We start from the raw sequence: 14,951 nt of genomic DNA on the forward strand, positions 1-14,951 counted from the left end.
ATAAAAGCAGCTGTCCGTCCCTCTGGTTGGACAGCGGGACAACCAGGGCACCCAAAGGGGTGTGACATGGAGAACAGGCACTCGGTCACAGGTCCAGCCGATCTCCCTCCCTCTTGTTGTCCACTAGACGAGCATCACAGACACGTTGTGTTCAGTGGTTGTCTGGTGTTGATGGGTTGACGTGTTTTTTTTCCGTGGTTGGTTTGTAAAATCAAACAGCTGATTTTGTGGATTTTCAGTCGCAGTTTCCCGACAGTAAACGCACCGCCGGGGTGACTTGCAGCGAAAAGCGACCCCGGAGAACGAGTCAAGATGTCTGAGTGTTCGTACGGCTCAAACACAGCAGAAGTAGACAACAACGAGCGTCTGTGTGACAACAGTTTGAGTCAAGCATTGAAAACTAAACCAACGAAGACAACCAATCAGAAGCAGAGTAGGGCGGGTCTGTTGTTGAGCAGTATGAGTGCGCCCTCTGCTGTTCCAACAGAACTATACAATGACGAGGAGAAAGGATGTATTCATACGGATTTCTCGCTGGATCCATTAACTTTACCAGCAAAATAACCACATGACAGGTCGACAGACATCATCGCTGTCCCACAACCGGATCGCAGCATCGTTTATTGTGACATCGCAAAATTTAGTGTATTGTTACATCCCTAGTAGGTAGTGAAGCTGCAGACTCTCATTGTGTCATATAAACATGTGAAACACCTTTCTGTCGATGGAACCTTCCTCACTCAGCTTCTTCTCATCCTCCTCGTCCTCGTCCTCGTCCTCCTCGTCCTCCTCTGAAGATGAAGACAGGTCATCCTCCAGCAGAGCAGGAACCTGAGGAGACGTCACAGTCAGAACAAACCTGCTCACCTGGATCAGGTGATCACTGTGACACACTATGACATCACTGATCAGGCGTGGTTACAGCCCTTAGACATGCAGCTGGCTCGTCATGTGATCATCGTCATGTGATCATCGTCATGTGATCTGATGGAAATCAGCTGATCAGCTAAACTGCTGTCAGTGACACTTCCTGCAGACGTTTCACAGCAAAAGCTTTCGAGGGAACAAAGCTGTGGAAGACTTTTAATCTGAAACAGCTTCTGTGAACACTCTCCTCTCTGCAGGTAGACAAGACAACATTTTACAGGTTACAGTGTTGCTATGCTAAGCTAAGATAAGCATCAGAGTGTGAGGGGACTGTACCGTTTGAACTCCAGACAGATCCTTCTTCAGCCCCGTCAGCGTCTGATACAGAACCTGAACAACACCATTTTCATTGTCATCATCATCATCAGATGTATTTTATGTATTTATTACAGAACCTTTCCGTCTCTGAACGTCGCTTTGTGTTTCTTACGTTGTCTTGGTGTCCACTGATGGCTGACTCCTCCTCCTTCATCTTCATCAGGTCAACGTCTCGCTCGTAGTGACTCACCTCCGTCAGAGTGCGAGGGATGTAGGCCTTCATAAACACCTGGGGGACAAGGAAGGACACTTCCAGGTGAGGGGAGGACAAACAGAGTTATCAGAGAGACGAGGTTATTACTGTAACTGTGTTGTCACCTCCTCGTCCACTCGGTCCTGATCTGACCGCTGCTCCGACGTCCGCTCGGCTGCAATCACCATCACCTGGAGGACCAATCAGAGACACACATTCTACCGCGTCTGTTTCTATCTCTGTCTTTTTTACTGTTTGTATTTCTGTTAAAGATATTTTAGATGAATTATGATAATTATGTTTTTAATTAAGTAATTTTTTCAGGAAGTGTTCAGACCTTCTCCAGGTATTGGTCGATGTTGTGGCAGGTGATCGATGGATCGGTGATGAAGTCAAAAAGCTCTCTGACCGTCATCACTGCCACGCCGTGCTTCACAAAGAACTCTGGGTTACAAAACAAACAGATCAGCTGACAGGATGAGAGTAGAGAAAGATCAAAGTAATCAGAGTAGATCTGTCATTTAAAATAAGAGAATATCTTTCAGATTCAATGGTTAACATCATAATATCATCGTAGAACTCTGGTCTGCAGACCGTTGACATTGCTACAGTCCTTCCTGAGGAACTCGAGAGCGTGAGGATGATCATGTTCCACCGACTGTGACACGTCGATGATGTAAGCGTCTCCGTTGTGATACCTGCAGAGAGGTTGGTCAAAGTTACTCACAGCAAGGACTTTTATTCTGAAGGGGTTGTGTGTGTGGTTGGCGTGGCCTCTCACAGCATGTTGAACTCGCTGAGGTCAGCATGGACGAGCCGAGCCTCCTGGAACATCTTTCTCATGTTCTGTAGAACCTGCAGGTAGAGTTCACGAGCCTTCGACTCCGACAACGACGCGTTCTTCAGCAGAGGAGCTGGCCTGACCGATCGATACAGGACAGAACGATCAATACATGACAGGACATCAGTATACTTTCTGATCAATCACCCTGATTGGTTCTTACATGTTATCTTTTCCGATGAAGCTCATCAGTAGAACGTGACTTCTGAGCAAAAGAGGTTCTGGACTTGGGATTCCTGCAGTCTGCAGCCTGAAACACACACACTATCAGGTTCTACTGGGTTCTACCTTATAGTTAGATCAGATTTTACCTGTCAGATCAGGCTTTACTGGGTTCTACCTGTAAGGTCAGGTTCTACTGGGTTCCGCCTGATAGTTAGATCAGGTTCTACCTGTCAGGTCCTACTGGGTTCTTTCTGTTAGATCAGGTTCTACAGGGTTCTATCCATCAGATCAGGTTGTACTGGGCTCTCAGGTCATGTTGTACTGGTTATACCTGTCAGGGCAGGCTACTAGCTTCTATGTGTCTTTAGAAAGGTTCTGACCTGATGAGGTTCCTCATCTCCTTCTCTGCCCAGGTTCTCACCATCTTCCTGGGGTTTCCTTTACAGTAACCATGACGGAACCTGCAGAACAAAGAAGAATTTCACTGTTACCGATGGTGACGGAAAACAGCTGATAACAATATAAATTAATAACATGATCAACTGATTATGGATAAAAAGTGACAGTGACGGACTCTTCACACAGAACGACTGCCATATGTCTGGAGTTTTATTTTGGAGACAACAGGAAGTTGACACTTGACAGCCAATGACAGCCCACTGTCATCTTAGCCAATGTTAGCTGCAGTGACCATAGCGTTAGCGAACATGAGCCACAGTGACTGTAGTGTGAGCTTACGTTAGCAACAGTCAGCTGATTGTCCACAGGTAAAACTCTTCTTTTGTGGTGTGTGACTGACCTGAACTCTTCTTCTGTGGTGTGTGACTGACCTGAACTCTTCTTCTGTGGTTTGTGACTTACCTGAACTCTTTTTCTGTGGTGTGTGACTGACCTGAACTCTTCTTCTGTGGTTTGTGACTGACCTGAACTCTTCTTCTGTGGTGTGTGACTGACCTGAACTCTTCTTCTGTGGTGTGTGACTGACCTGAACTCTTCTTCTGTGGTGTGTGACTGACCTGAACTCTTCTTCTGTGGTGTGTGACTGACCTGAACTCTTCTTCTGTGGTGTGTGACTGACCTGAACTCTTCTTCTGTGGTGTGTGACTGACCTGAACTCTTCTTCTGTGGTGTGTGACTGACCTGAACTCTTCTTCTGTGGTGTGTGACTGACCTGAACTCTTCTTCTGCGGTGTGTGACTGACCTGAACTCTTCTTCTGTGGTGTGTGACTGACCTGAACTCTTCTTCTGCGGTGTGTGACTGACCTGAACTCTCCGCTAACATATTTGTCTCGATCTTTGAACAGCAGTATTGACGTCTTGTAGATCTTAATAGCTCTGCTGTCGCCTGTAGAGGTGCTGGCGTGATAAACATTTGCCTAAAGAACAAACAGAGAACATGATGAACAAGGAACACAACAGGTTCCATCAGAGAACACAACAGGTTCCACCAGAGGACACAACAGGTTCCTTCAGAGGACACAACACGTTCCTACCAGAGGTCACAACACGTTCCTACCAGAGGACACAACAGGTTCCATCAGAGGACACAACAGGTTCCACCAGAGGACACAACATGCTCCACCAGAGAACACAAAAGGTTCCTTCAGAGGACACAAAGGGTTCCTTCAGAGAACAAAACAGGTTCCTTCAGAGGACACAACATGCTCCACCACAGAACACAACAGGTTCCACCAGAGAACACAACAGGTTCCACCAGAGGTCACAACACATTCCTTCAGAGGACATAACACTTTCCACCAGAGAACACAACAGGTTCCACCAGAGAACACAACACATTCCTTCAGAGGACATAACATGTTCCACCAGAGGACACAACAGGTTCCATCAGAGAACACAAAAGGTTCCTTCAGAGGACACAAAGGGTTCCTTCAGAGGACACAACATGCTCCACCATAGAACACAACATGCTCCACCATAGAACACAACACGTTCCATCAGAGAACACAACATGCTCCACCAGAGGACACAGCAGGTTCCACCAGAGGACACAGCAGGTTCCACCAGAGGACACAACACGGTCCACCAGAGAACACAACAGGTTCCATCAGAGAACACAACAGGTTCCACCAGAGGTCACAACACGTTCCACCAGAGAACACAACACGTTCCACCAGAGAACACAACAGGTTCCATCAGAGAACACAAAGGGTTCCTTCAGAGAACAAAACGGGTTCCTTCAGAGGACACAACAGGTTCCAACAGAGAACACAAAGGGTTCCTTCAGAGAACAAAATGGGTTCCTTCAGATAATAAAACATGCTCCACCAGAGAACACAACATGCTCCACCAGAAAACACAACATGCTCCATCAGAGGACACAACACGTTCCACCAGAGAACACAACACATTCCACCAAAGGTCACAACACATTCCTTCAGAGGACATAACGTATTCCTTCAGAGGACACAACAGGTTCCACCAGAGGTCACAACACATTCCTTCAGAGGACATAACACTTTCCACCAGAGAACACAACAGGTTCCACCAGAGAACACAACACATTCCTTCAGAGGACACAACAGGTTCCACCAGAGGACACAGCAGGTTCCACCAGAGGACACAGCAGGTTCCACCAGAGGACACAACACGGTCCACCAGAGAACACAACAGGTTCCACCAGAGAACACAACAGGTCCCACCAGGGTTTACAACACGTTCCACCAGAGAACACAACACGTTCCACCAGAGAACACAACAGGTTCCATCAGAGAACACAAAGGGTTCCTTCAGAGAACAAAACGGGTTCCTTCAGAGGACACAACAGGTTCCACCAGAGAACACAAAGGGTTCCTTCAGAGAACAAAATGGGTTCCTTCAGATAATAAAACATGCTCCACCAGAGAACACAACATGCTCCACCAGAAAACACAACATGCTCCATCAGAGGACACAACACATTCCACCAGAGAACACAACACATTCCTTCAGAGGACATAACGTATTCCTTCAGAGGACACAACAGGTTCCACCAGAGGTCACAACACATTCCTTCAGAGGACATAACACTTTCCACCAGAGAACACAACAGGTTCCACCAGAGAACACAACACATTCCTTCAGAGGACACAACAGGTTCCACCAGAGGACACAACAGGTTCCACCAGAGAACACAAAAGGTTCCTTCAGAGGACACAAAGGGTTCCTTCAGAGGACACAACATGCTCCATCAGAGGACACAACACGTTCCACCAGAGAACACAACACATTCCTTCAGAGGACATAACGTATTCCTTCAGAGGACACAACAGGTTCCACCAGAGGTCACAACACATTCCTTCAGAGGACATAACACTTTCCACCAGAGAACACAACAGGTTCCACCAGAGAACACAACACATTCCTTCAGAGGACACAACAGGTTCCACCAGAGGACACAACAGGTTCCACCAGAGAACACAAAAGGTTCCTTCAGAGGACACAAAGGGTTCCTTCAGAGGACACAACATGCTCCACCATAGAACACAACACGTTCCACCAGAGAACACAACATGCTCCACCAGAGGACACAGCAGGTTCCACCAGAGGACACAACAGGTTCCACCAGGACACAACACATTCCTTCAGAGGACACAACATGGTCCACCAGAGAACACAACAGGTTCCACCAGAGGTCACAACACGTTCCACCAGAGAACACAACACGTTCCACCAGAGAACACAACACGTTCCATCAAAGGACACAACAGGTTCCATCAGAGAACACAAAGGGTTCCTTCAGAGAACAAAATGGGTTCCTTCAGAGAACAAAACATGCTCCACCAGAGAACACAACATGCTCCACCAGAAAACACAACATGCTCCATCAGAGGACACAACAGGTTCCATCAGAGGACACAACACGTTCCACCAGAGGACACAACACATTCCACCAAAGGTCACAACACATTCCTTCAGAGGACATAACGTATTCCTTCAGAGGACACAACACGTTCCATCAGAGGACACAACACGTTCCATCAGAGGACACAAGGGTTCCTTTAGAGAACAAAACAGGTTCCTTCAGAGAACACAACAGGTTCCTTTAGAGGACACAACAGGTTCCATCAGAAGACATAACAGAGAACACCAGAGGATACAACGCGTTCAATCAGAGGTCACAAGGCGTTCCTTGAGAGGACACAACACGTTCCACCAGAGAACACAACAGGTTCCATCAGAGGTCACAACACATTCCTTCAGAGGACATAACACATTCCACCAGAGAACACAACAGGTTCCATCAGAGGACATAACACATTCCACCAGAGAACACAACAGGTTCCTTCAGAGGACATAACACATTCCACCAGAGAACACAACAGGTTCCATCAGAGGACACAACACGTTCCTACCAGAGGTCACAACACGTTCCACCAGAGGTCACAACACATTCCTTCAGAGGACAAAACAGGTTCCTTCAGAGAACACAACATGCTCCACCAGAAAACACAACATGCTCCACCAGAGGACACAGCAGGTTCCACCAGAGGTCACAAAGGGTTCCTTCAGAGGACACAGCAGGTTCCACCAGAGGACACAACACATTCCACCAGAGGACACAACAGGTTCCACCAGAGGACACAACACGTTCCATCAGAGAACACAAGGGTTCCGTTAGAGAACAAAACAGGTTCCTTCAGAGGAAACAACATGCTCCACCAGAGAACACAACAGGTTCCATCAGAAGACATAACAGAGAACACCAGAGGATACAACACATTCCTTCAGAGGATAGAAGCGTGTATTGATGAATGTATTGACGAGTCTATTGATGAATGTATTGATGAGTGTACTGACGAGTGTATTGAAGACTGTACTGATGAGTTTATTGATGAGTGTACTGACGAGCGTATTGATGAATGCATTGATGAATGTATTGACAAATGTATTGACGAGTGTACTGACGAGTGTATTGACGAGTGTAATGATGAATGTATTGATGAATGTATTGACGAGTGTACTGACGAGTGTAGTGATGAATGTATTGATGAATGTATTGATGAGTGTATTGACGAGTGTATTGACGAGTGTAATGATGAATGTATTGATGAGTGTATTGACGAGTGATTGCTGACCTCCTTGCCTGTACTGATGCAGCCATTGATTTCACAGATGACTCCTCGACTCAACATCTTGAAGAGAATCATTCGAGTTCGAGGATCTAAAACCTGCAGAAGAAAAACAATAATCAGTATATTTCAACAACAGATGTTCCTGACTGGCTGCTTATTGATCTCTCAGTCTGCAGCATAGACGATCAATAACTGTCGATCTAACATATGCGACTGTGGTCTTCATCCTGCTGACTGGGGGTCTGGGCCTCATTGATTATTGATCAACTGAATTTTTTTTTTTTTGGGGGTGGCGGCTATAGCTCAGCGGGTAGAGCAGGTGACCAGTGATCAGAAGGTCGGTGGTTCGAATCCCGGCTCCCCTGGGCGGAACCGAGCTACATGTCGAAGCATCCTTGAGCAAGATACTGAACCCCAAAATTGCTCCTGATGTGCAGATGGCACCTTGTGTGGCGGCCCCTGCCATCAGAAAGGGCCCTGCGATGAGCTGGCGACTCGTCCAGGAGTGTACCCTGGCCTTTGCCCATAGAGAAACTGGGATTGGCTCCAGTAACCCCCCCCTGAAAGGGGATAAAGCGGCAACATCCCCGCAACCCTCACGGAAAAAGCGGTAGATAATGAGATGAATACTTTTGTCTCTCTGTGCTCCGATGTTAAATGATCATCAGGTGATCAATATCATCATATTAATCATAACTCATAAGCTGCTGCTCACGTCCTGACAAGCCTTTTCTAAATAAAAGCATCTTGAAGCTCACCTGTTCCACTGTGGCTCGATCTGATTTGTCCTTCACTCTGTACCTGCAGAGAGCAGCCAATCAGAACGTTAGTCACCTCAGTCACCTGACCTGTGATGTAAGCAGCACTGAGGCGAGTTCACACGTACGTGTCGGCTTCTCTCTGTTTCTGCATCGTCGTCACCTTATTGATCACTGAGTCAGCATAATTCAGTTTATCTGAAATCAACACAGAAATCAAATCATTGATTCTTTATGTTCAGTAATAACTAATTGTCAGTGATTGACCATCAATAACTAATTGATTGGTTGATTGATTGAAGACCATGTGATCGAAAGTTCCAGAACTAGCAAGTGTGTGTGTGAGTCTGTGTGTGTGTCTGTTAGTCTGTGTGTGTGTCTCTCTCTCTCTCTCTCTCTCTGTGTGTTAGTCTGTGTGTGTGTGCGTGTTAGTCTGTGTGTGTGTCTCTCTCTCTCTCTGTGTGTTAGTCTGTGTGTTAGTCTGTGTGTGTGAGTCTGTGTGTGTGTGTGCGTCTCTGTGTGTGTCTGTGTGTGTGTGCGTCTGTGTGTTAGTCTGTGTGTGTGTGTGTGTGTGTCTCTCTCTCTCTCTGTGTGTGTGTTAGTGTGTTAGTTAGTGTGTGTGTGTGTGTCTCTCTCTCTCTCTCTGTGTGTGTGTTAGTTAGTCTGTGTGTGTGTGTGTGTGTGTCTCTCTCTCTCTCTGTGTGTGTGTTAGTGTGTGTGTGTGTCTCTCTCTCTCTCTCTCTGTGTGTGTTAGTGTGTTAGTTAGTGTGTGTGTGTGTGTGTGTGTTACCCAGGTTGATCTTGTGTTCATACTTCCTCAGAGCTTTATCAGACGGCGTGGACGGCAGGCTCTTATTGGACGGATTTTGTCTGTTGGACTGACCAATCAAAACAACAGATCAAAAGTCAACTGACTGAACACACAATCATCATTGATAAGTGATCATTGATCGAGTGTGTCTGACCTGACAGTTGAGACTCGTCCTGTTGTATTTTTTAGTCAGATCCCCTGAACGCCACGCCCACTCTTCATCTTCATCTTCATCTTCATCCTCCTCTTCATCTTCTTCATCTTCCTCTTCCTCCTGTTGCTCTGATGAAGGCTGTACAGTGACATCACTCATCTGTTTCTGCACAGCCGTCATCTCTGATTGGTTGCTGCAGACGAGAGAGAAAGGAGTCAAAACATCCAACATGGCTGCCGCCGTTTTACACTTTGAAAAAAACTAACGGATTAATTTTATTTCTCGTCTTCCCTGAGGCAAAGTTCAGTTTAGAGTTAAAGCGCTCAGTGAAACACATCGTCTCCCTCAACATACATCACCGACACCAACATGGCCGCCGCAGCCTCACGCAGGAGGAGGTCTGGTCACGTTTATCAGTAACATTTACTGTCACGCGCTGTGACACGTGATCATCTATCTGTTAATGATCAGAATAATCCTCTGTGATCGATAAACACATCACCTGTCCTCTTCTGCGTCATCAAACTGTCCAGGTACTGAGCCGACCACCGACATGACGTAACAGACCAACACAGAGCAGCACGAAAGCCAGAACCAGAGCCAGAGCCAGAAGCAGAGCTGAACCGGTCCAAACTGATCCGGACCGTGTTAAACAAGCTGAGATCTTCCTCACACTGTAGCGTGTCCGCTTCACTACCGGGTCTGGTCACGTGACTACGGCGAGAGACGAGAGACTGTTTGTTCTTTAAGCGAACTGCAGCTCAGTGCTGCCCCCTGCGGAGAGACAGGAAGTGACATCATCACTCAGGATTACTGCTGTTACAGATTTATGTCAGATTAGAGTTAACAGGAATAACTACACAAAGACTCAAACTGAACACAAAGTAAAGACGAATATTGTGTTTATATAATTGATATTATTGTTTGTTTATAATATTGTGTCACAGAGTTCTGACTTTTAAAGGTTCCTTATCGACAAGTTCTCATTGAGTTTATCTTATTTGGTAATCAATAAGGAAGTTACATGATGTTGAAACAGAGAGCGTGAATATTTTATATGTCTAACAATTGTAATGTGATATAAAGTGTTGAATCAGAGGTCGTTCTGTCCAGGGTTCTGTTCAGGTTCTGTCCCGGGTTCTGTTCAGGTTCTGTCCAGGGTTCTGTTCAGGTTCTGTCCAGGGTTCTGTTCAGGTTCTGTTCAGGGTTCTGTTCTGTCTTACTATCCAGGGTTTTAGTTGAAGCTTTTATGTTGAAACCCGTCGTCACAGGAAGTGTGTTGTTAGCTTCCTGTTCAGAGAACAGAGTTAAATAAAGTCAAAGTGAAGTGATAATAAATAAAGTGTTAATAAAGTTATGGTGAAGATGTCTGTTGATCTGGATCAGACTCCTCGGTCTCTGCTGGTCTGTGATCGGTCCAGTTTCCTGAACGAGAAGAACCGGATCAGTTCTCAGGTGGAGCAGCTGCACTTCAACTACAAGGTAACACAGTTAGCATGCTAGCATGTTAGCCATCGATTTTAAATAGAACTAGTCTATAATACATTCATGGTTTAGGCGTGTTAGCATCAGAGTTAGCTCAGGCAGGACTGTCTCAGACACGTGACTTCAGTTAGCTAACAGGACCGCGTGCCGGTCAGCTAGCGGCAGCTAGCAGCAGCTAGCAGCAGCTAGCGGCAGCTAGCTGCTGCTAGCTGCTGCTAGCTGCTGCTAGCAGCAGCTAGCGGCAGCTAGCAGCAGCAGAGAGAAACACGAACCGAGTCTACACGTGTTGGGCCAGAATTTCAAAATAAAAGTCTGGATTCTAAACAAATGAGAGCCCAAACTTTATAATAATGTCACGTGGCAGCAGGTAGAAAGACAACAAGACAACACGGCTGATGTTTTTATGATTTAATAATACTTCAAAACAAATAATTAATCAAAACAAAAGTATTTAAACTCTAAAGTCCTGACTGTGACGTCAGCGTGATGATCCCTCCTGCTGTGAAACATCAGAGTGTAACAGATTTCATATAAAGTGAACTGTAGTTTAACAGATTTCATATAAAGTGAACTGTAGTTTAACAGATTTCATATAAAGTGAACTGTAGTTTTACAGCTGAACAGTAATTCCAAAGAATCTTCTTGATCACTACATGATGATGAGGTTATTGATCAGGGTTTCATTGATGATCTGATAAAATCAGAATCATTCAGACTCCAGATGTTTTATTGACATGTGTTTTCACAGCAGTCCTCAGCTCAGTTGTTTTACCTGTGCAGGTGTCTGTGCTGCTGCCTGAGTGTAGCTCCGCCCCTTCTCACCTGGACGCTGTATTCAACAGTTTCAACAGTTTCTACCTGATCAGGAACATGCCCATATATGAACTGCTGGACAAACACTTCCTGAAGACAGCTGTGTACCAGGGTAACAGCTTTACACACCTGTTCATACCTGACACACACCTAAGACACACCTTTAAACACCTTTAAACACCTTTGACACTTGATGTACACCTGTTCACACCTGTCTGTCTGTCTATCTGTCTGTCTGCCTCTCAGGTAGTGTGTACGGTGTGTCGTACAGGACCAGAATCGATGAAGATAACTGTGTCGCCCTGATGCCAAACGGTAAAAACTTTTCACCAGTACGCTGATGATGACACTATCAGTGTTCTGATGATGTCATCAGTACACTGACACTTGTGTTAGTTACGGCGCCGGCTCTACATAGCGCCGTGCGACCATAAATCAGCCTTTACCCTGAAGTTACCTCACTGACCTCTGGTGTGATTGGTTGTTGAGGGATGGTCACACCCCTTCCTAAAAAGGAAGTGATGTCACAGCTCTAATGTTTGTAATCAATAAACAAATATTAATGACATTGATGAGAAACTGTAAACAGTGTGAATGATGACGTCCAATCACAGCGCAGCAGTGTTTCTATTGGTCCACTGAACACACCTGTCTGTCTGTCTGCAGGTCAGCTGTCTCTCTCTCTGGATAAAGACTCCTTCGAGCTGTTGGGAGCTGAGGGCAAACCGTCCAGATTCAACCACAGAACAACCTGCAGATATGGTACCAAACAGAACCAACAGCCAACAGCTAACAGAACCACGCCTGTGCACCGTGTCAACTATCTGTTTCCTGCAACAGCCAACTTAGTAAAAAAGTACATTTACTGAAGTACTGTATATATGTGTGTACTTGTATTACAGTTGTATGTGTAGATCTGACTGACAGCAGCATGGCTCCTGGTGGGCGGGGCTACCAGAGACTCCTGACAGGTCTGAGGTCGCGACTTCAACTGAAGACAGACTTCCTGCTGTCACATCATCCAGGTGAGAGTGACATCATCAGACACAGATGGGACTGAGTCACAGAGACAACCAATCAGCTGATGTGAGTTGATGCTCCATCATTTGAAAATTAGCTTGTGAGGTAGCCATGCCTTATTATGGATCCTCCTGGATTTCTTGTAAGACCCGCCCTCTTCCAACTGTGATTGGTTGGTTTCGTTGGCTTTGTTCTCTCTGCTTGACTCAGGCTGTTGACTCACAGCAGCTCTGGTTGATTCTGTGTCTCTTGTGGTTATGAAACAGCGGTTAATGAGCTGTAGCGTCCTGGTAAACACACCGACCTCTTCAGCCTCTCCTCTGGTCTTCACTCTTGTCTATGTGTGAACCTCCACTGGCTGCTCTGCGTTGTGTATCTGCTCCGGTCCGGACTCTTCTGGAGCAGATACACAAGGCTTCTATTTCTGCAGGAGCATCAGTTCATCTGAATTCAGCACAGAGCAGACAGGAAGTCACACAGCGAGACAACAACATAACATCCTGTTCATTTTCAAAATAAAACACTCCGTGTCGATGCCAGAGACAAATCCTTCACAATTCTGACATTCTGAACACGTTCAGCACCACACGTTTATTTTCTGTATCTCTGTCTTAAATGTTCTGCTTGTTTTGAACATGTGTGTTTTATGAAACACGCCCTAGCTCAGGTGGCTACAGGTTAGCTTCACAGGATATTACCCATAACCCCTTGCTGTCTGTCCTGTAGGGGGCGGAGCCTCTCTGCAGGCCCTCTTGTCTCGTTATGATTGGTCGGAGCACAGACCTGATGTCAGCAGTCACACCCTTACCGACCTGTCCTGCCCCGCCCTGCGGTCATGTGACCTGCAGTCATGTGACCCTCACAGCCTCCTGGAGTGGATCGGAGCCGTGGACGCCCACATCAGCTGGTGAGAGGACGGACGCCCTGATGGTATGTGTGACTTGGTGTGGCATGTCCTCCCATTGACTCTTCTTCTGTTTCAGTGAGAACTCGTCCAGCAGCTTCCTGTCCTCACTGGTGTGTCCTGAACCGAAGACGACAGTGAGTCGAGCTCTGAGCGTCTCCATCTGTGGACTGCTGCTGCCTCAGGACGTCCACCGACTCATCCAGCAGATCAGGTCAGCTGACCTCTGTTTGACCAATCATTCACTGAGCATCATCGAATTTGAAGCTGCTTCTGAACTCTGAAGCTTTTCTGTTACAGTCACGTCCGGTTTTATTTCCCCCAGTGATAAAAAGGAACTCTGAGACTCGATCAGTGTTTGGTCCTCAGATGTCTTCAGATATTCAGTTTCCTGTCACAGAGGAAAGAATCAGAGAATGAGGACTTCTTTTCTTTAGAAATTACTCAACTGAACAGTTGACGATTACTTTATATTTGACAACTAATTGATCAATGAATCAATCAGTGAAGCTCTGACATGATGAACAGGAGATCAATTTTCAAACTGGACCCTGCACAAACATCACGTCACGTGTTTGTTCGAGTCCATTTTCAGATTATTTTGTCTTTGAAGTAGCAGAACACAGATCCAAAATGAAACATGAGGTCTCACTTAGAACCTGAATCCTGTGCTCACCTGTCCTACAGGTATTACCTGGAGCAGCCTCGCCTGGAGTCCTGGGTGTCACTGACGGTTCATGGTTTTGTTGACAGTCCAGTGTCATGGGGAGGAAACGAACACGGAGTCCTGAGAGGAGGCGAGAACTTCTACAGTCTGCTCATGTTCCATGACCACACCTACCAGCTGCACCTGGCTACAGGAGCCCACGACACCTGTCCACTGTGATGATGTCAGCTGCTCACATGTGACCTGTTCTGCTTTTATTTGTATCTGGATCAGGTTTTGTTTTAGAAGCCTGTGTCGGGTCAGTTTGGATTAAAATGCCTCAGACTAAATTATTTAGAAGAACATTTTCATTTGAGTTGAAAAAAAAAAAAATCCAAAATATTTTTCATTTGATTTCTTTGAATCTGACGCAGAATCTCACAAATCAAAGACGCCTCGTTGAGTTAAGTTTAAAAAAGTAAAACATAATTATGTTCAGCGGTGAGATGTTTTCCTTCCTGTGACCTCTCAGACTGACCCTCTGTGGGGCCCCGACCCTCAGGTTAAGAACCACAGACATACATACAGTTCTGTATTAAATGATCTCATATCGAGAAAATAAAATGTTGTTGTAGTTAATTTGGTTTTAACCGACTGATCTCGTTTTCATTTGTCGTTATTAACCTGTTTTTATTTCACACGTAAATAAAAAACCTAATCACCATTAGTTATTATTCATTAGCTGCTATCTAGATAACCTGATAGCTATGTATCAATTGTTTAATATGCAAGTACTATTATAATTAATTACCAGTTAAAACTAATTAGATATGAGAATGTCAT

At 45.7% G+C, this 14,951-nt stretch overlaps 2 protein-coding genes across 2 annotated transcripts in view; one reads left to right on the top strand and one right to left on the bottom strand.

Moving 5' to 3' along the window:
• riok1 (RIO kinase 1 (yeast)) overlaps positions 1–9,956 on the bottom strand; it is a 10,974-nt gene extending 1,018 nt beyond the window's left edge. Inside the window, exons 1-16 of the mRNA XM_073490603.1 lie at positions 9,743–9,956; positions 9,241–9,433; positions 9,066–9,153; positions 8,404–8,473; positions 8,276–8,318; positions 7,521–7,613; positions 3,709–3,821; positions 2,825–2,905; positions 2,443–2,529; positions 2,220–2,357; positions 2,033–2,136; positions 1,776–1,882; positions 1,564–1,629; positions 1,358–1,474; positions 1,204–1,257; positions 715–831 (exon numbers count right to left, since the gene is read on the bottom strand). Of these exons, the coding sequence (XP_073346704.1) occupies positions 715–831; positions 1,204–1,257; positions 1,358–1,474; positions 1,564–1,629; positions 1,776–1,882; positions 2,033–2,136; positions 2,220–2,357; positions 2,443–2,529; positions 2,825–2,905; positions 3,709–3,821; positions 7,521–7,613; positions 8,276–8,318; positions 8,404–8,473; positions 9,066–9,153; positions 9,241–9,433; positions 9,743–9,795 (1,524 nt within the window). The 5' untranslated portion in view covers positions 9,796–9,956. The remainder of the gene's footprint in view (positions 1–714; positions 832–1,203; positions 1,258–1,357; positions 1,475–1,563; positions 1,630–1,775; positions 1,883–2,032; positions 2,137–2,219; positions 2,358–2,442; positions 2,530–2,824; positions 2,906–3,708; positions 3,822–7,520; positions 7,614–8,275; positions 8,319–8,403; positions 8,474–9,065; positions 9,154–9,240; positions 9,434–9,742) is intronic.
• Positions 9,957–10,516: 560 nt separating this feature from the next.
• rpp40 (ribonuclease P/MRP 40 subunit) lies at positions 10,517–14,486 on the top strand. The gene is made up of 8 exons (XM_073490604.1): positions 10,517–10,722; positions 11,506–11,650; positions 11,785–11,853; positions 12,205–12,300; positions 12,441–12,563; positions 13,285–13,465; positions 13,542–13,676; positions 14,150–14,486. Exons 1-8 carry the CDS (start codon positions 10,597–10,599, stop codon positions 14,346–14,348), a joined length of 1,074 nt encoding a protein of 357 aa, XP_073346705.1. The 5' UTR covers positions 10,517–10,596; the 3' UTR covers positions 14,349–14,486.
• The last annotated feature ends 465 nt before the right edge of the window (positions 14,487–14,951 follow it).

This window comes from Pagrus major, chromosome 21 (assembly GCF_040436345.1).
Source record: "Pagrus major chromosome 21, Pma_NU_1.0".
Taxonomy (NCBI): Eukaryota; Metazoa; Chordata; class Actinopteri; order Spariformes; family Sparidae; genus Pagrus; species Pagrus major.

Coding starts and splice junctions, on each gene's coding strand:
- rpp40 (XM_073490604.1), top strand. CDS start 10,597: ATGGTGAAGATGTCTGTTGATCTGGATCAGACTCCTCGGTCTCTGCTG. Junction 10,723..11,505: donor AGCTGCACTTCAACTACAAG/GTAACACAGTTA, acceptor TTACCTGTGCAG/GTGTCTGTGCTGCTGCCTGA. Junction 13,466..13,541: donor GTGGACGCCCACATCAGCTG/GTGAGAGGACGG, acceptor CTTCTGTTTCAG/TGAGAACTCGTCCAGCAGCT.